The following is a 21,610-nucleotide window of genomic DNA, read 5'->3' as shown; positions in this document are numbered from 1 at the left end:
AGCAAGGTTGGAGACTACAAACAAAGCCTAACTCACTAATCTACAAAGTATATAAGAGCAAGTATTTCAAGTATTCGGACTTTTTCAAGGCAGAAATTGGAATCAGCCTCTCTTGGAGCTGGGGAAACTTGTTAGAAGGATGGAAGGTTCTGGAAAAAGGTGTACGATGGAAGGTTGGAAATGGTCATTCTGTGAGAACCTGGGAGGATACTTGGATCAAGGATCATCTGGCCCTATCTACCCAAATGGTTTCAAGTGGTGACTCAGAATTAACATGGGTTAATCAACTCATAACAGATACCAAACAATAGAACCAACAGCTCATAACAGCACAGTTTAATGCAGAGATCGCTCAGGCCATTCTACAGACAGATATAGAAGAAGGAAGTGATAGACTCACCTGGAATCATGGAAGAAGTGGAAATTATTAAGTGGCTTCAGGATATGACTTAGCTCACCAGTTCTACCACCCTCCCCTTGAGTTGATGCCTACACAGTGCCGGCAGAAAAGACTTTGGAGCTCAATTTGGGACCTGAAAGTACAACCTAAAATCAGAGTTTTCTTGTGGAAAGTAATGCATAAAGGATTACCAGTGGGTCAAAGGATTCATGAACGAATACCTACTGTTTCCCCAATCTACTAGAGATGTAACCAAGTTGATGAATCTATCCAACACTGCTTGATTAGTTGCATGCAGTCCCGAGATGTATGGATGAGTTCTAGAATTGATGCTCCTGATTTTCGAACCGGGCAAGAAACATGGGAATGGTGGTTCGAACTAACCAAAAAATTGAAGAACAAAAGGAATGGTAGGATGCAAATGAGAACAGCTGCGTACTTGATTTGGAAAATTTGGAAAGCCCGAAATAACTTCATCTTCGAGGGTGGTAGCTTCGATTGTCAATGCATTGTTGAAATAGTAAGGAAGAATGTTTCAGAATTTCAATATTGCTGGGCAGTCTGAAGAATATAGTGAAGATGCTGATGCTAGGAAGAAGAAACCCAAATGTTACTCTTATCTCTTTTCATAGGTTGTTTCATGACTTTTTACTTGTGGGAATCCCCTGTTTTGTCATTGTTTGAGGTCCAGTGTGAACCCAAAAAATTATTTTCATTAAATGAAAATTTATCTTTGATAAAAAAAAATTACACAACATCATATTAGTAAAAATAACTACCTTTTACATTGACCAAATAGTTATTCAAAAGAACGGATATGATTGTACGACTGTGTCATCAAAATTAAACTCGTATAATTTTTGATAAAATAATATGCTCCAGCATTCTCTATTTCTCCTTCCTTGGCTCATTATCCGATTCTGTTGATCCGCTCTACTTAGTCATAGCTTTGCCTTTAACTCTCTGTTGTATGGGTTTGCTTCTGCTCGCACCACAATCCACTTCTATGTTGGTCACCATTCCTCCTTTGTCTTGGCTGCTAGTTTAGATCTATTTCTACTTGCGTTCCTCCTTCTTTCGTTGTCATTAAATGTTGTTTTGTATATGTGCACCTTCTTTCTCCTGCATTTGATGCTTTTTCATTTTTTATCAACATCGTCTTGGTCAGAACCTTTTGGGTTCAAATTCGATTTGATTCACCGATTTTTTGACAGTTTTGTGGTTCATTTGCAACAATTCATTAGATTAAACATTGGTTTAATTTTCGGTTGATTTGTTTGATTGACGAATTCGGTCCATTTTTAGGACTATAGTGTTTAAACAAAAAAAATGACGTAATTGTATCATCAAAAAGGTATGTTTTAAAGTTAGTTTATTGTGTTTATCAAAATTAAAATACCTTATTAAATACTATTGTTATTATTTATGTTTATTAAAAGTAATTTTTATTTTGATTTATGTTAAATACTATCATTTTTAAAATTAATTTTATTAAATTATTTTAAAAAAATAAACATATTATCAAACCTACCATTACTATGATATTTGCCCTCGTAATGAAACTGTAATAATGTGTTTAGGGTAAAATAAGAATAGGTAAAAAATACAATAAAATAAATGTGTAAATAGTCATAGTTTTAAAAATCAAATCGAATCGAATTAGTTGGTTCAATCAGATATCAATTTTCTAATCGGTTCAGTTGTACTAAAAAATAAAAAATTGATTAAATTGATAATTAACCGATAAATGGTTTGGATCGATAGGTTTTTTTAAGGGATAGTTGTTTATTAAAAAAAAAATTTGTTTTGTCGCCCTAAACCCATTCATTATCACTCACACATACATAAGGCTGTGTTTGTTTATAGAGATAGAACACTGAGACAGGGACACAGAAATACAAAATCGTGTTTGACAGAAAAGACATGGACAGAGACAATGTATTTAGAGACACTAAATTAGTGTATTTTGTGTCCATCCTAACAGGAAGGATACGAAAACACTAACAAGGGACACAACTTATTTTTCATTTTTTCTTTCATTATTCTTGTTAATTTTTCATAATTATATTTTTTTATTATTATATTTTTTATCTCAAATTTTTTTAATGAAAAAAAATGAGAATAAATTGAATTTTTATACTTTGTTCTAGTTTGTCACCAAACAGAATATAAGAACACAAAATTTTGTGTCTCTGTCTATCAGTGTCTTGTTCTGTCTTGTTCTCATGTCTTGTCCTGTCTTGTTCTCAGAAACAAACACAGCCCAAGAGATGACTAGCCAGCCACCATAAACTGCAACCCCCAACTTCTCCACCTCCAAACTACTCTCCGTTAGCCAGAGGGTGTTGCACCACCGGCGTCTCCTTTATCGCAGTCCTCTTCTCCTTGGCATCTCCCTCTCATTGCTCACACTCTTTCACCGTCAAGAACGTCACTCCTCTTGCCCGCCTCCCTCTCTGGTTCCTAGCTACTACTACATCTCACGAACGTCGTTGAGTTGTCGCCCAAAAATTGCCGTTGGCCTCTCCTCTTGTCTTCGCCGAATGACATCTCTGCTTGTTTCTTCAGCGTGTCGACGGTAAGTTCCTCATCCTCGCCTCTGGTCTCTGTTTGTCGCTAACCCGTGTTTATCCTTGTCCTCGTTCCTAAGTCCTTTAGCCTCGTCCTCGTCTTTGGCCTTTGGCCTTTCTTCGTGCCCAACCCCAACCTCCCTGAGTCCCTGCTGTTTTAATTTGGTTCAATGATTTCAATGGCATAAATAAATTATTCTACTAGTCTTGAATAAAACGATGTAAATCAAAATAGGAAAATGCTAGGTAAACAATGACTATCTTGAACAACATGAACAATCACCAATCAAATAAAAATACACTACACTCTAATTTAATGCTATTAATTAAATTTACTCTTTTAACTCTATTAATTCACATTGTTCACACATTGTTCAAAAAAGTTGTTGATTATTTATACTTTTCCATCAAAATAATATAACTTGCCATTATTCTCATATATTGATACATGTTAAGAAAGATGGCATAATCTCTTTATACTCATTTAAGATTTAGTCGGTTCAAATTTTTTTATCTTTGATTAAAAAATAATAATTTTTTATTATATATTTTTTTTATTAATTAACTAAAAGTATCTTAACATATCAATTAACTTAATAAAATTTAAATATGTAAATTAGTTAATAACTTAAAACAAAAGAGACAAAAAACCAATTTCAAAATTTAATAATGTTGTATTTAGTCGGTTGATGTCTCCAGCAAGTACATATTGTCAAAAAGACATCTATATTTCAAGTACTAAAACTAAAAGTGTAAAAAAAATTTAAAGTAAAAAATTTAATAAAATAAGTGAATATCTCGAGTGCATTCATTATATCTATTTTTTTGTTTTGCCTCATATTTCGAATGTATTCGAACTATGTTCAGTTTTTAGTGTCCTGATGAGATAAGCCTCAATATAGTTCCTGAAGTTGCACTCGAGTCTCATAGTAGTCCCTAAACTTAAAAGTTCTTCAAATTCATCCCCGAACTTGCACTCCGGAACTCAAACTTGTCCTTCCGACAATTTCTGGACATCTAATGCAACCGGAAAACAGAGCTGGCAGCCTTCGTGACACGTGGGCTTTACTGAAACGACGCCGTTTTGGCTGTGGCACCAAAATAAGATGAAACGACGTCGTTTCATGCTGAAAGCCTCCTCCCTCAACGTTACACTAACCTATGATCTCCCTCCTCCTCTCAGAGTCGTCAATGAGAAGGTCGTCGGCATCGATTTGGGAACCACCAACTCCGCCGTGGCTGCCATGGAAGGAGGCAAGCCCACCATCATCACTAACGCCGAAGGTCAGAGGACTACCCCTTCCGTCGTTGCCTACACCAAGTACGGTGACAGGCTGGTTGGCCAGATTGCGAAGCGGCAGGCGGTGGTGAACCCGGAGAACACCTTCTTCTCCGTTAAGAGGTTTATCGGAAGGAAGATGTCGGAGGTAGACGAGGAGTCCAAGCAGGTCTCCTACAAAGTCATTAGGGATGAGAACGGCAATGTCAAACTCGAATGTCCCGTCATCCGCAAGCAGTTCGCCGCCGAAGAGATTTCCGCTCAGGTTTTCATTATTCCTCTTCGATTCTTTTTTTTTGTCTATTTTCTTCAATTTGTGCTGATAGTGTTTCATGCCATAGAATAGAGTTCATGTTCCGTGAGTGATTTTGGGGCATTTTTTGGGTGTTAGGTTTTAAGGAAGCTTGTGGATGATGCTTCAAAGTTTTTGAATGACAAAGTAACAAAGACTGTGGTCACTGTGCCTGCTTACTTCAACGATTCTCAAAGGACTGCTACAAAGGATGCTGGTCGGATTGCTGGTTTGGAAGTTCTTTGTAGTATAAATGAACCAACTGCTGCCTCCCTTGCCTATGGATTTGAAAAGAAGAATAATGAAACAATCCTTGTGTTTGACCTTGGCGGTGGTACTTTTGATGTCTCGGGTATGGAAAACAACACAATTCTGGTGTCCCTTGTTTGTTAAAATAGTTGTCTCGATACCTGTATTCATTTGTTTTTTACTCTGGTTCAGTGCTTGAGGTTGGTGATGGAGTGTTTGAAGTGTTGTCTACTTCTGGAGATACACACTTGGGTGGTGATGGCTTTGATAAGGTTGGAATTCTTCCATTCTATTTTAGCATGATAAGTTATTGGCTTTTGTTATGTATACTGTATTATATCTAAATGTTTCATGCTATTATCGTGTGGCTGCAGAGAATTGTCGATTGGCTGGCTGAAAACTTCAAGAGGGATGAAGGTATTGATCTTTTGAAAGATAAACAAGCTCTTCAGCACCTTACCGAGACAGCTGAAAAAGCAAAAATGGAGCTCTTGTCATTGACCCAAACAAACATTAGGTATTTTACTTCTTCTCGCAGCAGTCTCCAGCCAAGCTAATAGTTTTTTGAATGTGCTTTCCTTGCTTTGTGAAAACTTCTGAGATATTGATTTTTATGTTTCCAGTTTGTCGTTCATAACCGCGACAGCAGATGGCCCCAAGCTTATTGAGACCACCCTTACAAGGGCTAAATTTGAAGAATTATGTTCAGATCTTCTTGATAGGTAATGATAGCCAAATCCCCCCCTCCCCCAAATGACAAACCTTCTTGATGCTCCATATCTAAAATGCAGCAAAAATACTCATGTATCATGTATAATGATGTATAATCTTGTATAATGATGCTACTTGCATGAATTCTGTGACAGGCTATCTTGTATAATGATGCTCGCGCTTGCCATAACCGTCGGACTTTAAGGATGGAGAAGACAAGAACACAGAACCGAAGAGAAGAGAACAGAGTGAGCACTGTGGCCTTCAAATTTGGGGATTAGGATTTTAACTTCAATTGAGGGACCAAATTGATTCGAAAGAGTTTACTCTGCCACATCAGCTAGCCGTTGTAACGCCCACGTGTCACGAAGGCTGCCAGCTCTGCTTTCCGGTTGCGCCAGGTGGTTAGAAATTGCCGGAAGGACAAGTTTGAGTCCCGGAGTGCAAGTTCGGGGATGAATTTGAAAAACTTTTAAGTTGACTACTACGAAGCTCGAGTGCAATTTCAGGGACTACATTGAGGCTTATCTCGTGTCCTGATTGAAATATGTGTTTAATGCAATTAGATTTACACTATCCAAAATAAACAAAATTACGTATATCAATATATATTTTATGCGTTACGAATTTCAGTAAATAATACATTTAATTAATTTAAATAAAGAAAAATCCAATATTGGAACTTGAGTGGCTGGGGTTGGGAGAGACTGTACAGCCTTTGATTGCCAAAACTGGGCGCTACGCCTGGCCTTTCCTTTCCTTTCGTTTTCCATTTCTACCAGACAACTCCAAAACACACACAAACTGAAAAAGTGAAAAGTGAAAATAGCGGAGCACAACCCCCAAGTGCCCCAACCCCTTTCCCTTTCCTTCTCTCCCACTCCAAAAAATTAATTAGGTCTTCATTGACAGAACACAATCAAGTATCAACCAAAGCCGCAGCACACACACTCTCTTCCTCTCCAATGCTTGTTCTCTTGCCCCAAATACCACTTTTAGGTTTTTAGTGAAGAGAAAGAGAGAAATAGCGAACAGGGAAGGGAGTGACCGCGGCGAGGGATAAAGGGCGAGTGCCCGGGTGAAGAAATCGGAGAGGCACCGCGACTCGTCGGAGAAGAAATCGGCTGCGGCTCCGTGAACGACAAGCGGCGGCCGCGGTAACCGGAGGTGGCAGATCCTCTCCTTAGTTCCCTTGGTCTGTACTCTCCGTCTCTCTCTTCACGTACATTTTGCTTTTTTTTTTCGGTATTAAAAGGATAAGTAAAGAAGCTGTTGTTGAACTTAGTTTTAGGGTTTTGGATTACTAGAATTGTGCTGATCTTTGCAATGAAATGGTAAAGCTGAACCTAGACTTGATGAGGTGAAGATGATGATTTGTGTGTGAGTTGAAACTAATTAATTAATTATGGGTAAATGGTTAGAGTCTGCTCCATAATGTGTCATCATATTTCATTAAATGCTTCCATTTTGCTTCATTTTGATATGATCACTTGATTGGTTTGATTCACCTATTTATTACCACTTTGAGCTGAATTATTATTATTATTATCATTATTAATAATGATAATGATAATGATAATAATTGATTTGAATATCTCTGAAGATGACATAGATACCAAGAAACTTATCTTCTGATTAGGAGCCTCAACATTTTGATTCATTTTCTTGGTTTGGAAAATTTATATGTATCAATTCACCCATATCACCTCAAAGGAACCTTTACTCTGTTCTGTACTTGATAAAATATAAACTTATAAGGGGCCTTCTTAGGTCAGGGATAGGGATACTGACAAGGATGATTAGGGCAATTGCCAGTTTCATGCAGTAATATTCCCAGATTGAGAAGTTTCCTTAGTTTTCAAAAGAAACAAGTAACTTTCAGAACAGAAAATTTTAAAAACATAGAATATTGCTGCTGCTCATTCAAAACTAAATGTAATAAATAAATGCTTTGGATAGTTATGTTTTTAATTGATGCATCAGTATGAAGTTTAAAAGAATGAAAATTCTTCCCAAACAGATTTTATGTGCTTGTCAAGCATAAATCCAAAGTTGATTGTAGTTCTTTAGGGTATTCCATTCTCAAACTGAGTACTAGAATATATGAGACTTTTTTGGTGTGTTTCAAGGTTTGGGATTTTAACACAAGAAGTTAGAGCCAAGGATGTCTCTTCGTATAAAGGCTGTGGTAGATAAGTTTGTTCAAGAGTTGAAAGAAGCATTAGATGCTGATATTCAAGATAGGATCATGAAGGAGAGAGAGATGCAAAGTTATATTGAAGAGCGTGAGCGTGAAGTAGCGGAGCGTGAAGCTGCATGGAAGGCTGAACTTTCTCGTCGTGAGGTATCCATTTCTCTAAAATTTATAATGTTTGTAGTGGGTTTTGCTACACATCACTCTCATGATTAATCATATATCCTTGTATGATCATATGGATATATTTAAAATGTTAAAGAAATTAGAGAAAGGAGAAAGCAGTAGCAATCTAGCAATGCTAGTGTCACTTGACTTTTGATGATTATCCACTGATTTGATGGATAACCTGATTTTTGTTTAGATGAATGCTTTGAATTTGGATATCACTAAGTATCCCTTTACCCTGTAGTCATGCATGACCATTGACCAAGAAATGATTGTATGAATTCCAATTCTGATGTCTAGATGAAAGCTTGACAAAGTGAGATGTAGCAGTTTAATTTAAAGTTGATGGTATTGAAGATTTGATATAAGTGAAATTTTAATGAACTTTCCTGAAACCATAGAGACAAAGTAATGTGGCTTTTAGGTACTAGGCATTATACAGAGCAAATTATTTGACTAATCAGTTAGAGTTGGCAAGTATCACTGAAACAGTGGCTTCATGGTTGATTTTTAAGATGCTTAGCTGCTGCAACTTTCTGCAAAATTAGTTCTCCTTAGACTAGGACATTATACTTTTGAGATGCATATACATAGGACAACCTTTATCTAATATTTTTGTTGATATCATGTTTCACACGTTCAAAGGTACCACTTTTCATTGTTCTGTAATGATCTGGGACATTTTGTGAGTCACCAGCATTTTGACGGGAAAAAAAAGATGGAAATTGACTGAAGAAACTTTTTGGCATTATAACAATATTTTCTTTTATGATACTGCTGGTTTACAAAAATTTACAGTTACTTTTTTGTTTCAGGCAGAGATTGCGCGTCAAGAGGCAAGGCTGAAGATGGAAAGAGATAACCTTGAGAAAGAAAAAAGTGTCTTAATGGGAACTGCCTCAAATCAAGATAACCAAGATGGAGCTCTTGAAATTACAGTGAGCGGCGAAAAGTACCGATGCCTTAGATTCGCCAAGGCAAAGAAATGATGCTTGATGCTCTGCTTAGCAGACCAGAATGGGAAAAAAGTACGTTTTCCACTCCTCACCTCCAAAAGAGAGGGTTAGTCCAGCTAAGAGATGAACATGCAATTTCATGTCAAGTTGTGGTTTATTTGTTCATTATTCATTGCTCAATTTGGAAAGTCATTGGTTGGTCCATATTTTTTCATCTGTAAATTTTTAGAATTACAGTTTCACACTGATGAGTTGGTACTTTTTGTAGTGAAAATATATGGTTTCAGTTACATTAAGGACAACTTTGCCAAATTAAATACAAAGTTTTTATTGTTATCCGGACAATTGTTACGACTTCTGCATTAAAAATATGTAGCTTATGTTTTCTTAATCTTACATAGAATTGAACATAATTTAAATAATTATATACTTTCCACTTGATTTTATAGTGGAGCAGCATGTTTTTAAAATATGCAACAAGATTTTTTATCAGATAGTAGGAGTATTTGCTCTATTCTAAATTAAATTAAGATTAAGAATGTGTCCGAATGGTGAAGTATCTTGTCAATTCTAACATAAATTGATATTTATTTTATATGCATTATTAATGTAGAGGATTTTGTTTTTTATAGTTTAATTATTTGTTCATGTAGCAAATTCTCTCTTATTGATTTAACTCTTATTGTTCTTGGAGTTGCATTAATTTATGAATAATGATAGGAAATGATTGCATCATATTTTAAAATATGTTAACCATCCGGAAAAATTAGGCTTAATTATATGATTCATTAGCCAATTCAAATGAAACAATCCTAGGATAATTCATATCCTACTTTTGTTTGAATAATACTTAATGATGAAACCTGATTTAATCATTAGTATTATGTATTATTATAGATAACTTCTAGTTTCAACATTGTGATGAATGAAAAGAGTCCTGAAATTGGAAAATGCTTATAATAATGGTTTTGACAATGGATTGAGGACTTAAAGTGGCATCAACCGTAAGTATTCCCTCAGATTCATCAATCTTAAGCAAATCCAACTGAGATTGCAAAAGAGATGCCGGCATATAATGTGTCCCTTCTGCAGCTCTTTTATTTAAACGAACACTTAGCACCTCAGCAGGAGCTTCCAGCAGTACAAAGCTAACAGCACTTGTTTCATAACTTCCCATTTTGTAATCAGGGTCACTTGATCTTAATGTTTCTCTATATTGCTTCTTCAATGCAGAACACCCAAGAATCACACCATTTCCGTTAACTATGTGTTCTTTTGTGGCATCTCTTAGTGATTCAAGCCATGGCATTCTGTCTTCATCAGTGAGTGGGATTCCCTTGCCCATCTTTTCTGCAATATTTAGAAGAAACAAAATAGGGGGGAGAAAATTAATAGAAATGTTATTTCAACATTGCTAAAAGCTGTCTATATAGTTGGTAACTATGTAAATAATTTGTAATTTTAGCTTGAAAGGAATTGAACTTCTAAAAAGGTTTGTGACTTTTAAAGCCTTAAAGGAGGAATTTTTGAGAGTAAAGAACTTTGTAACTTCTAAATGAAATTTTTGTTATTATCAATGCAGGGAAAGCTCTGCTATGTTTCGGAAGGAAACTTTAGCAGAGAGAATGTATGTACCCTACATTTTTATTATACTCCATAAAAATTGTTAGACAATTTTTGAGTTATTAAAATAACATAACCTAAAAAAGTAAAAGAACAACATAAACAAATAACGAAAGAAACAAGACAGATAGAAACAAGTTCTTTATTTCAGGATAATATCACTCAAAGATGCATTGCATTTGTACAATTGTGCATGTATGCTCATATACCCACCTTTGTTTGATTCAGAATGAAAATCATCAGCATCAAGATACTTATATTTCATCTCTTTTCCCAGCATCTGCCCTACTGTGCTGTTGAGTAAATTTTCAATTGATTGATAAGTTTTGAAAAGAAAATAGTTAACCAATCAGTTTCATTCATCAGCTCAAAAATTTAAGAATGAAGATAGAACTATCCAACATATCATTATCAAGGCGTTAATCCAGAGAAATTGTTCAGCAGACTAGCAATTAGCGGAGCCATAATCTAGAATTATTATCATTATCAACACAAGAAAATTTGAATCTAAAACATATTACTTGAACTTTTTACAATATATGTGGGTTAATTTAAGATACAATACAAACTAAGTACACTTATCCTTACTTTATCTTAATTCTGAAATCAATTTTTTTTTTAATAGGAGACAATAGAGGTTTTGGTTATTGGATGGATGGACACTTACGTTTTTCCGGCACCGCTGACACCCATGATTACGATAATTTCACCTGCCAAATCATATGATATATATATAAGCAAAGATTAACATCTATACTTTCACATGGAAATTGAATTCTTATATACAAAATGAACCAATTGATTCACCTTTTTTCTTTGGAGCCATATCTAATGTAGGTATCTCTGTGTCTGATGAAGGGATGAAAAATCAAGTGAAGAATCAAGAACGATATATATTTTGACTTCTAGAAGAATAGAGGGAGCGAGCCTTGACAAGAACTCATCGCATAAGGATAAAAATAATGAGCCAAATGATGATAGTAATAATGATAGAAATTGAGCATTAAATGTTGCCGGCTATCACGTGACTCAGCTCCAGCAAAGCAATTGAGGTTAAGCTCTTAAGTCCTAGCTACATATATAATAACCACAAGAATAACTTACGCGCTTATAAATCTCCAACCATGGCATTTGCGTGCCTTAACTGAATTTTGCTCTGCATTCTCTGTATTATGGAATATAACGTGTAAAAATATAATAATGTTCTTTCAACTTTTAAGTTGGTGTCTCATTTAGACTTTAGTAATAGGGTAACAATGAATAAGATAGTATAAGATTTGGAATTAACTCTAATACTATTTGCAGGTTGAGGACATTTTAATTTTAAGTTTTTAACTTTATTCGTTGTTAATGTGCGAGTATCTAATCTTATTTGCAAGTTACATATTATATAACGCGATGAGCATACAAATTAAAGATTTATTAATTGAACATTTTGGTTGGGTGGTTAAATTTTTTTGTACCAAATAAAAGGTCTTTGGTTCAATACCCATTTAAAACATATTTTTATATAAGTATATAATATATACATATATAGAGTGCGAATTAGTCAAGATAGGATTGAGACTTAACTGGCATCCTATTCGATCTGCACTACCCGCTGTGGATTGGATTGACAATCTTATCCGATCGGATTAGGTGGGTTGGATACCCATAAATAAAATACACACTACCACCCCTATTTAGTATACCGTTAAGGGAAAATAAATTTTGAAAATTCTTTTTTAATTTCTAAATTAAATGGGTCATACTACTATGTTGAAGTGAAAATTTGTTAACATCTATTAAAATGAGGTGAATATTTCTTATTGAAATAACACGGAGGGTTTCTCCTCCAAGAACTTGATGTAAAATTATGTCACCAATTGTTCTCAATTGTTGATGCTAATGGCTTTCAGCTTAGCATACCAGGTAAATGCTCTTCCCGTCAACGACTTTGAAAATTCCTTGAACTCTGAATACCCTGAGATCGTTCAGGAATGATAGGATGTATTCCTTGGCAGTTCTTGTACCATCAAACTTGCGAATGGTAGGCGGTTAATAGCACTTAGTGTACAAATTTACTAGAATATGATGTCCAAATCGTTGATTTATCTCCCAAGTGGGTTTATTTGTCTCTCCTTTATCCTTTAGAATGTGTGCCAATTCCCTACAGTTATAGTGATGTTCTCATCTTTCTCCACATGCTCCTGGTTCATGACAGGAGGTGACGAAAGAGTTCTATACCTCATTTAGTTCCTAACCATCATTTCAGTAATCAAAGCCTGCATCTTTGCTTGGTTGTCTATCATATGGTTGTGCACGTGAGCAGGAATGGTAATGTGGGTATGCAGATCAATAGTACCTCACTACCTCCATCATGAGGTATGAAGAAATTTCCATGGCCGAAAGCTCCTCCTCTTTCTGCACCCAAATTCTGCTACTCCATGTGTTACTCTTCTTGGTTGCGGTTGTCCTCGTCTTGGGATGTTTCCAAGCTAAGATTGAGATTATGAGGGGTTATTAAATGTTGCTTAGGTGGTTAATTCTGTTCAAAATGAGTATTGTTAAACTCTGCCATTGTATCGAAGTATTCTTCTCCTGTAGAGTTACCAAATGATTCGAGTGTAGTTTTATGAGAATAAATTAAGAAAGATTAAGAAGAGAGATTAAAAATAGATAAACTTATGAAAAAAAATCTTCTATTATTGGTAAATAACCAACACAATAACTAAAGATGTGAAATGGTGATAGAAAACACGTGTTGAAACCTTCTCTAATGTCACAAAAAGATGAATGGGCTCCTTTAAAACCCAAAAACTATAGTCACATTAAAACACACTTTGAATTGTGGGCCATCCTATCTTTGGAGACTATCAAAGGTACATTGATCATTTTGCTAAATTTTGAAAAGGGAAAAACTACAGAGTGGTTTATCATATCATCAAATAGTTTATAGCTTGAGTATAAAAAATGGATAATTTCTTTAAACAATTGTAATTTCTGAAAAAGAGAAAAGAAAAAAAGTTAAAAGATAAAATAAAAAACACATTATAATTGCTCTTTTGAAAAAATATTAAAAAAACTTAAGTTGTTGGACGATTTTTGGTGTCAAAAAACATTGTTAAGGAAGAAAATACTAGAACCATCAACCATTCCACATACCTCTTTGGAAAGAGAAAAATGAATACCTTGAACTATAAATATAGCAACTTTCTTTCAAATCACTCCCAAGCAATCATTCTCTTTGTCATCTATCCAAACAAAGATTTTAAGAAACAAAAACTCTAGAAACTCTTATAGGAAAAAGCAATGAAAGACAGGAAAATAAACATTAATATATTCAGTTATTCACAATGCAATGCAAGTATATCAACTCATGCTACTTCTCTGAATTGCATACAGATCTGAGATTATATATATCTACTTGAACAAATGGGCAAGAGCAGGATCATCCAGATCCACATCCAACAATCCATTCAACTTCATGTACTCCACATAATGATCTGGTGGCTTTACTGCACGAGTATGTTTCGGAACAAAGCGATGAATTCTCTCAACATCTCTAGCAAGCCACTTGGCATATACCTGGTCCACAGGAGGTACGATCTTCAAAAATATTACATCATCCTTCTCTTGCTTCCCCATTTTGTTTCCCATGGAAGGCAAAAACAATCTGATCAGCTCCCAAATTGAGCACTGACATGTAAGAATAACTTGCGCATAGAATGAATAGTAAGTACTATAGCTATCAATATTATGAAGAATTCTGCAAATTTCATCTGCATTTGAATATGAATAAGTTGTATGCTAAAAATGGTATGCAATTGCAAACACTGGAATTAACAGAGCAGATTGATTCAACAGAGGGTGTTACATATTCATGAAAATTTGAGCTTGACATGGACTAGACCAAGTTATTACGATCATAAATAATTGACAGGTTCCATTACTGAAACTGAAATCTAGGTATTTGGCCTTTTTGCTTTTCTATATTTCTTTTGGGCACTGCACAAAAAACAGAAACAACCAAGAAGGAACCAAGCATTCCAAGAAGAATATTTCATCTAGCAATGAAACCTTTTTCAATTAACATGACATAACAAGAAGCATCTTCACAGATATTGATGTTAATTGAAATCAAAGCAGAGAGAAAACTGAACATTAAAGGAAAGGAAAGAGAATTCAATAGAATATGGCATAATCCCGAAGGATTTGGATGGATAGTAAAAAAGAGGTGAAGATTTACATGGGTGAATTTGATGCACACACGTATATAAAATTACACATGGTTGAATTAAACACTTTTTGCTTATATGGCAATACATAATTAGATATCTATACATCATTTTATTTACAGACATCCAGGACGCAAAATAACCCTTAGAATAAGAGTTAAAAAATGGATGTTACTGGAAGCATATCAATTTATCTATCTACTTTTTCCTGAAATTTTCTCCTCATAGATTAATCAGAATAATACACTTCAGCCATATATAAAACTTTTTAGCATTAAAAAAACAATATTATAGAGTATATTGACCCTATTATGACCAACTAAAAAATCTCTTAGAAAAATAACATGGCCATATATAAAACTTTTTAGCATTAAAAAAACAATATTATAGAGTATATTGACCCTATTATGACCAACTAAAAAATCTCTTAGAAAAATAACATGGAACAAGTGTCTACTGTCTACATGTAAAACAATCGTAAGCTTAGAAACAATTATTAAAAAAAAAATCAAATACAATCACAAGCTTAGAAACAATTATTAAAAAAAAATCAAATACAACAAATTCATAAAGGCTAGATTCAAAAGAGCTTCATGAGTAATAAAAAACACAGATATGAAAATCCAAAATTGACTTTCTAATATCAGATTTTAAATTTAAACTAAAGACTAGAAAAATTAACTAATATATGGAGTACTATCTTATGTTACCACTGTGAAAATGATCAAGACAAATTTCAGGCTCAACAAGATCAAATACCATTATCAATTACTCTTTAATTTGGAGTTTTCTAAATAATTCTCGGTTCTTTGTTGCTATCATGCTATTGAATAAAGAATTTGTTGTTGATTAAGGTTAACTTAAAACTTCTATGGTACATAAGTTAATGTTATTATCTTGATTCAGAAAACAACACACAAATAACTTATTATGAGATATGACATCCACTTCAATACTTAGTGACCTTGGTCTTTATCGGATTAAGCTAATCAACAAGGTTCCTTTGTTTACATTGAAAAACCATATTAACATAGCAATAAGGAAAAATCACTACAGTTGATAAACTAATCACAATAACAGTTAAGAAAATTCACCAAGATGGTACACTAATTAAATAATTCATACACTAGTCTATTCACCGAGTAAAACCTCCAATTGGTTTAGAAACGTTTTTTGAGTGGCGACTTTAGTCTTTCATTGTTGTTTTTCAACCATTATTCCCTAATTTTCAAATCATTACAAAGATTAGCAATTAAACATGCAAAAGAGGAATTTTAGTCCCCAATCAAATTTTACAAAATAGTACTCATCTGTCTCACAATGTGCACATCTAGGAACTAAAAGCTAATAAACCAAAACAAAAGAATAAAGTTGCCACTGGAGAAAAAAAAAGTTTAGGGAAAAAATTTGTGGTTTTTACTCTCTCTCACTTGGATCATGACATTAACATGGTTATCCAACTTATCGACTTATCCTCAAGCACCATTACCTGAGGCATCTTCACTAAATTGGAATGAACCAAGCCAATTTTTTCCACATAAATTTCAAACACTTTGTGGAGTCAAATTATGAGTATTAATTAGAGAAAATAATAGCAACGAGCATCGTCGGAGACAAATAGAACTCACGCGAGAGCGGAGGGTCAATGTTGTTGGTGGAAGAAGAAAGCGGCAAGGACGGTAGAGTCGAGAGAAGCTTCGCGAAGCGGAGCAGTGTTGGATTAGACGAGCGCTTTTCCTGTTTCAAATGAGAGAACCATAAATTGCAATTTCAGATTTCACAGCCACAACACAAACCACAGATTCGTGGGAAGGACTGATATTATTAGTTTATTACAGCCGAGACTTCTGGACTGGGAATTTACGGGAAAAAAGAGTTTTTGTTAACTTTGCGTCCTAATAACATAGATTAAACATATCATTAAAAAAAATATTTTATAAAAGTTGTTAAATGATAATTATAGAATATAGAACTCCCTTTTTTAATATCTTAAGTTGGTAGATGATAATTATAGAATAATTTAATATATTTGACTAAATTATTATCTAATAGTTTTAAACTATTAATTTTATAAAAATATTTTAAGAATAAAAATATATATTTTTTTAATGAGAACAACTAGGGAACCAAAAACATATCAGCCAAAAATCAGCCAAAATGTGTTTGGGCTCCATGAAAAATTGGGTTTTGGTTTGTGCTCCGTGATCCCAGGAGCAGTTTTCAAACAGATTATTCAAAAAGTGATTCTAATTAAACAGTTTTGTTTACTTTTTGGCTGATCACCTTTTGGTTCCATATACTTTTCCTTTTTTAATTATGCTAGTAAAAACCACATAAAAATTTATTTATCATTCATATTTTTCTTTCGATATTATTTATGTCACCAATATAAAAACAAAAATACTAAGTATCCAAATCTTTTTATAATAAAGTTTTTAATTATGTCTGTGCTTCTCTTTCTCCTTCTTTTTCTTCCTCCTCTTTCGTTGTCGTCGTCGTAACATCATTATTGTTATCGTCATTGTCGCCATCGCCGTCGTCATAGTTGTTGTTGTTATTCTTTAATTTCTTCTTATCTTTTTTTCTTCTTCATCTTCTTTTATTATCATTATTATCATCCTCATCGATTTCATCTTTTTCTTTTTTAATATATGTTCAAAAAACTAGAACATAAACATTTTGATGCATATACACAAATTTTAGTATATAACACAAAAACTTTTTAAATATTACATATTTAAAACACTGACACCCAACTAATAAAATATACAAACACATAAATTTTAGTGAACATTACAAAAATCTTGTTCCATAGCACGGAATTTCTAAGAATATTCAAAAAAGAAGTTCTATATATTGATTATATTCTCACAACTAAGGTGATAAACTCAATTAGGAAGATTTAGAAGATCCAAAATTTTGTATCATTATTGATGACAACAGGGATGAATAGGAAAAAACGAGCAAGTGGTTATTTTGTTGAGATTTTTCGATCTATATGCCATTGTTCGAGACAAATTTTGGAATCTTGTTCATGTTGGTGATGTTAGTACATCAACTTTAAAGAATGAATTAGTATCGGAAATGAATCTTCTCCATTTTTTTAACACTTGAGAGAATAAAGTGTGATCTCTCATCTTTAATTCTATAAATGGAACCAAAATTAAATAGGAAAGAAAGAATAATAAAGGGTGAGATCCTACACTGGATACCATCCAGTTTTTTTTTCTACTGGAGAGGATCCACTCCCATTAGTATCTACTTTTTCCAATCACAATTTTCAAATTGAAAATATTTAAGGCCGATATACTAGTGCTAATAGTATGCGAGGTGAATAGAATGAATTACTAGCTATGATTTTCAATAATTATCTATAAATATATTATGTACATTGTTTTACTCATAGATTGCGGTTAACACTTAACACTGATTGCAGCTTCAAGAAGTACTTCGAACTCATAAGATCTTTACACAAGTAACTGCATTGTCAATATTGTTGGTGCTTTTTGTAAGAGACATGATCAATTAAAAATCACTTAGGCAATTGAAATAAACATGATTGTTCTCGATGAACTCGAATTGGTAGAGGAGCAAACTAAATAGGGACTCTGAATAAAGATGAATAATAAATTTTTTGTAGATAATTTAGTAATTTATATTGAGAAAGAGATTGTTTTTACTTTCGGTACGAATTCTATAATCTATGATTTTGAATTGTAAGTTCTATCCTTTAGAAATTGTTTTTTTTTAGTTCATTCTTTTACACTTTTCACTTGCATCTAATTTTTTATCTTCAGCCAAAAAGAAACCGAGTGTTATATTGCTAGGACAATTCTTAGAATCTAGGTAGTTATTTTTATATGTTGTGACTTCTATTTTAGAAGACATATTATTAGCCCTATAGAAAACGAAACCACAGACAAAATAAATTTGATTTTTTTAAATAAATAAAATAAATTTAAATGTTGTGGAAACACTAGAAGAATCAAGTCCTAAAACTTGTCATGATGTTGATACTCCACTTCCTCCTCCTCCTCTTCCGACTCCACATCTAGATGCACTATCCGAGCTCTCGGGTAGTGGATCTTCTCCGCGAGTTGCCTTGTGTCTAGGTGGAACATCATTTGACAATTTTGCGAGTCTGGGATCGGCTAGGATGTCATCAACAGACAAGAACCGAACGCGACATTGTTCAAGCCACCAATTAAAATACTCCTGTGTGAGACGGGGATTAGGCTCAGGTGTGATTGTAATCATGTGACATGGCTGATGACGAGCTCTCCATCGATCGTACCACTCTCGAAGCACCTCAGGCCACCATACATCATCCCCTCGTGCCGTAGTAGATAAGTATTTGTCCACATTGACAGGATCCTCAGGAATCTGTTGGTCTGACCCCAACTGCCTTTTAACTCTGTCAATATGAAACTCGACAAAGTTGAAGCAAACTAGTGGCACAACCGCCCTCCATGTGTGGATCTCATGCCCACTCCTCAACCAGTCAGGACACAAAGCCTGCAACTCAGGTCGGTCATAGGGTGTCCATCGGAACTGAAAGACATGAGCTTGTTTGGACTTCTAAGAAAAGATCTTTTTTTGAGTTATCTTTTTTTAAAAGATCTTATGAAAAAGTAAAAGTAATTTTATGTTTGGATATCTCATGCAAAAAGATCCTTTTATTTATCAATTATATTTGAGTATAACGATATAAAAGTACTTTTTTGTTTATTTATTACATGAAAAACATCTTTTTTTTAAGAGAAAAAGATCGTTTAAAAAAAGATGTAAATTACAGCTTCTCAAAAAAGATTTTTTTTTTAATTTTTCTAGTGCTTTTACTTTTACTACTAGAAATTTGCCAAACACGCTAAAAAGTAAAAAAATATATTTTTTATTGAAAAAATATCTTTTTTTATCAAAATAATGGCGCCCAAACAAGCACTATATTTAAAAAGGTTAAGACATAATTAGTTAAAAGTATACCAATAACATGCTTCCAACTAAAGTTGTTCATAATATACCTGATCAAAACACACGGTGTCCAACCTGTGTCGCCATCTCAGCAGCCTCCCCTCGTGGTGGTCCCTGCTCTGCTGCCCTAGACCGACCAACCTAGTACATCACAAATTAACATTATGCATTAGTTATGAAATTTTATAAAAATTTAAAAGATAAAAAACAAAAGGGAACGTGGCTACATCTCTGTCGCTAGGTCCCCATTGAGGGAACCTGTGGTATATCCAAGATATCAAGAGCGGGATGCATCCAACAATGTCTGTCACATCGCGGTGGATCGCCCTACAAAGAGAATGGTACGTCCATGCAAGCACTGCCAATCCCCATGACATCTGTCGGCATCTATCGAAGTCTGCTAGCAATGGGAGCCACCGAATATGGACAAGAATGTTCGACTTGTCTGTTATCAAGTATCCCCCAATCAGCATTAAGATATAGCAACGCACGTACTGCCGCAAAGTGATCGTACACTCACCCCATGATAGATGAAATGTGTGTCTCCGGCCTCCATCTCTCAACAAATGCAGATATTAAGGTATTGTCAAAGATAAAGTCCTTAAGCTGGATAGCGTCTCCAAAATGAGCCTCCTTGAGAAATGGCAAAGGTACCTCTGGTGGAGACATAGTGTGACTACTCCGCCTAGGAAGTAATAGTCGATATCTCTATGGGAAAAGATTAAAAAAAATAAGATAAAAGAAAAACTAATACCATTAAACTCAACCAATAAAAATAAAGAAATATGAGTATATTAATACAATATAAAACATATATATGAGAAAAGGTAAACGAAATAAGCATATTAAAAAGTTAAAAGAACAACAAATTTAAAAAAATATATACTTGTTAACCAAAAAGTAAGTGTCATGTTCAGTTTTTCCTTTAGGCTCATGTTCACAAAAAAAAATCAGTTATCAAAACATGTTGCCGAAAAAATAGATGTTCACAGAAAAAAAAATGTTAAATTTTACCTAAAACAAATTATTGGAAGATTTTCAAGTGTACCGTCATACCGGTATATCAGTAATTTTTAACCGTTGATCTTAATTATATATATTATATATATTTTTATAATTAAGATCAAACGGTTAAAAATCACTGAAACACCGGTACAACGGCACACTTGAAAATTTTCCCAAATTATTATACCTAACACTATCACTTTATCTAATTTCATTCAAACATATGAAACCCACGGATAACAATGTATTATGTATATGCTACATATATAGTACATCTAAACAAGTTAACAAATTCTAAATATTGCATCTAATGCATAAAAGTGTTCCTAAATAACCCTAACCATAATTCTATACTAAACATAAGGTTTAATTTGAAATAATTCACTTTTTAATTGTAAAAAAATACAAAACATAAAATATAAACTAACCTCAAAGTCGAGTGCTCCAGCAATGTGCCATTTCTCGTTCAGTCTATTAATATCTGAAGAGCATGCCATAATGTCTTAGATGAAACTCAAAGAAAGCATAAGAAAAGCCAAAACTACGACAAACAAAAAAATGATTACTTGTCTCCACTCTATCTCATCATCAGGCTGGCTATTTAGTCACAACACTTACTTATCTCGTTCGTTGCGACAACAAGATAACATATATTTTATCGCCATAACAAATGATATAAGTAATATAACGCAAAAATATGAATAATTTAAAAAATACATGAGTAAATGATTAAGTTATTTTATGTATTTAAAAAAAATCCCAAATAAATTCCACTATAAAAATAAATAAATACCAACAACATAGTTTATATTTGCAAAATGAAAATGGTAGGAATATTTGCTAATCATTGTGGAGACATGAATCTTGAAAGCCAATGTATCCCTTTCATCAGCACCAACTAGATGCAACTTTGATCATCTTTACCATAACTATGATCAGATTTGCATATTGCAAGAGGCTATAAACAACCTTGGG

The 21,610-nt window shown here is 33.8% G+C and overlaps 5 protein-coding genes across 10 annotated transcripts; 2 read left to right on the top strand and 3 right to left on the bottom strand.

Annotated features, from left to right (window-relative positions):
* The first annotated feature begins 4,076 nt into the window (after positions 1-4,076).
* Positions 4,077-5,759, top strand: LOC107635797 (stromal 70 kDa heat shock-related protein, chloroplastic-like). The gene is made up of 6 exons (XM_016339362.3): positions 4,077-4,514; positions 4,641-4,893; positions 4,983-5,062; positions 5,165-5,307; positions 5,414-5,512; positions 5,657-5,759. Exons 1-6 carry the CDS (start codon positions 4,077-4,079, stop codon positions 5,703-5,705), a joined length of 1,062 nt encoding a protein of 353 aa, XP_016194848.3. The 3' UTR covers positions 5,706-5,759.
* Positions 5,760-6,186: 427 nt separating this feature from the next.
* Positions 6,187-9,164, top strand: LOC107638259 (uncharacterized). Of its 2 annotated transcripts, XM_088485838.1 has the most exons (4): positions 6,260-6,571; positions 6,619-6,696; positions 7,631-7,845; positions 8,679-9,164. In XM_088485838.1, exons 3-4 carry the CDS (start codon positions 7,666-7,668, stop codon positions 8,850-8,852), a joined length of 354 nt encoding a protein of 117 aa, XP_088341964.1. In that variant the 5' UTR covers positions 6,260-6,571; positions 6,619-6,696; positions 7,631-7,665; the 3' UTR covers positions 8,853-9,164. The 2 variants fall into 2 exon arrangements, with proteins under 2 accessions (XP_016196929.1, XP_088341964.1); XM_016341443.3 differs by having other exon boundaries at positions 6,187-6,696.
* Positions 9,165-9,585: 421 nt separating this feature from the next.
* LOC107638258 (gluconokinase) lies at positions 9,586-11,494 on the bottom strand. 2 transcript variants are annotated; one of them, XM_016341441.3, is made up of 4 exons: positions 11,250-11,494; positions 11,110-11,152; positions 10,656-10,735; positions 9,586-10,169 (listed from the first exon to the last, which is right to left on the bottom strand). In XM_016341441.3, the coding sequence occupies exons 1-4, from the start codon at positions 11,266-11,268 to the stop codon at positions 9,730-9,732; spliced, it is 582 nt and encodes a 193-aa protein (XP_016196927.1). In that variant the 5' UTR covers positions 11,269-11,494; the 3' UTR covers positions 9,586-9,729. The 2 variants fall into 2 exon arrangements, with proteins under 2 accessions (XP_016196927.1, XP_016196928.1); XM_016341442.3 differs by having other exon boundaries at positions 10,656-10,730; positions 11,250-11,341.
* Positions 11,495-13,723: 2,229 nt separating this feature from the next.
* Positions 13,724-16,532, bottom strand: LOC107638261 (aspartyl/glutamyl-tRNA (Asn/Gln) amidotransferase subunit B). 4 transcript variants are annotated; one of them, XM_021120408.2, is made up of 2 exons: positions 16,288-16,532; positions 13,724-14,203 (listed from the first exon to the last, which is right to left on the bottom strand). In XM_021120408.2, the coding sequence occupies exon 2, from the start codon at positions 14,079-14,081 to the stop codon at positions 13,845-13,847; it is 237 nt and encodes a 78-aa protein (XP_020976067.1). In that variant the 5' UTR covers positions 14,082-14,203; positions 16,288-16,532; the 3' UTR covers positions 13,724-13,844. The 4 variants fall into 4 exon arrangements, with proteins under 4 accessions (XP_020976067.1, XP_088342018.1, XP_088342019.1 ...); XM_088485892.1 differs by having other exon boundaries at positions 13,724-14,137; XM_088485893.1 differs by having other exon boundaries at positions 13,724-14,120.
* Positions 16,533-18,544: 2,012 nt separating this feature from the next.
* LOC107638262 (serine/threonine-protein phosphatase 7 long form homolog) lies at positions 18,545-20,008 on the bottom strand. Its single transcript, XM_088483169.1, has 3 exons — positions 19,858-20,008; positions 19,681-19,771; positions 18,545-19,174 (listed from the first exon to the last, which is right to left on the bottom strand). Coding segments are annotated over exons 1-3 (606 nt in total). The 5' UTR covers positions 19,860-20,008; the 3' UTR covers positions 18,545-18,661.
* Between the last annotated feature and the right edge of the window lie 1,602 nt (positions 20,009-21,610).

This window comes from Arachis ipaensis, chromosome B4, assembly GCF_059453495.1.
Source record: "Arachis ipaensis isolate K30076 ecotype BB chromosome B4, ASM5945349v1, whole genome shotgun sequence".
NCBI classification, from domain to species: Eukaryota; Viridiplantae; Streptophyta; class Magnoliopsida; order Fabales; family Fabaceae; genus Arachis; species Arachis ipaensis.
This window is presented reverse-complemented; position numbering and strand designations above follow the sequence as displayed.

What these genes read in the sequence shown, in the direction of transcription:
- LOC107635797 (XM_016339362.3), top strand. Translation starts at nt 4,077, where the DNA reads ATGAAACGACGTCGTTTCATGCTGAAAGCCTCCTCCCTCAACGTTACA. An exon ending in GTGGTGATGGCTTTGATAAG is followed by an intron (nt 5,063 to 5,164) that starts GTTGGAATTCTT and finishes GTGTGGCTGCAG; the next exon opens with AGAATTGTCGATTGGCTGGC. An exon ending in TGTTCAGATCTTCTTGATAG is followed by an intron (nt 5,513 to 5,656) that starts GTAATGATAGCC and finishes ATTCTGTGACAG; the next exon opens with GCTATCTTGTATAATGATGC.
- LOC107638259 (XM_016341443.3), top strand. Translation starts at nt 7,666, where the DNA reads ATGTCTCTTCGTATAAAGGCTGTGGTAGATAAGTTTGTTCAAGAGTTG. An exon ending in CTGAACTTTCTCGTCGTGAG is followed by an intron (nt 7,846 to 8,678) that starts GTATCCATTTCT and finishes TTTTTGTTTCAG; the next exon opens with GCAGAGATTGCGCGTCAAGA.
- LOC107638258 (XM_016341441.3), bottom strand. An exon ending in GTCAGCGGTGCCGGAAAAAC is followed by an intron (nt 10,736 to 11,109) that starts GTAAGTGTCCAT and finishes TTTACTCAACAG; the next exon opens with CACAGTAGGGCAGATGCTGG. An exon ending in TCATTCTGAATCAAACAAAG is followed by an intron (nt 10,170 to 10,655) that starts GTGGGTATATGA and finishes TAAATATTGCAG; the next exon opens with AAAAGATGGGCAAGGGAATC.
- LOC107638261 (XM_021120408.2), bottom strand. Translation starts at nt 14,081, where the DNA reads ATGGGAAACAAAATGGGGAAGCAAGAGAAGGATGATGTAATATTTTTG.
- LOC107638262 (XM_088483169.1), bottom strand. An exon ending in ACACCGTGTGTTTTGATCAG is followed by an intron (nt 19,175 to 19,680) that starts GTATATTATGAA and finishes CCTGAGTTGCAG; the next exon opens with GCTTTGTGTCCTGACTGGTT.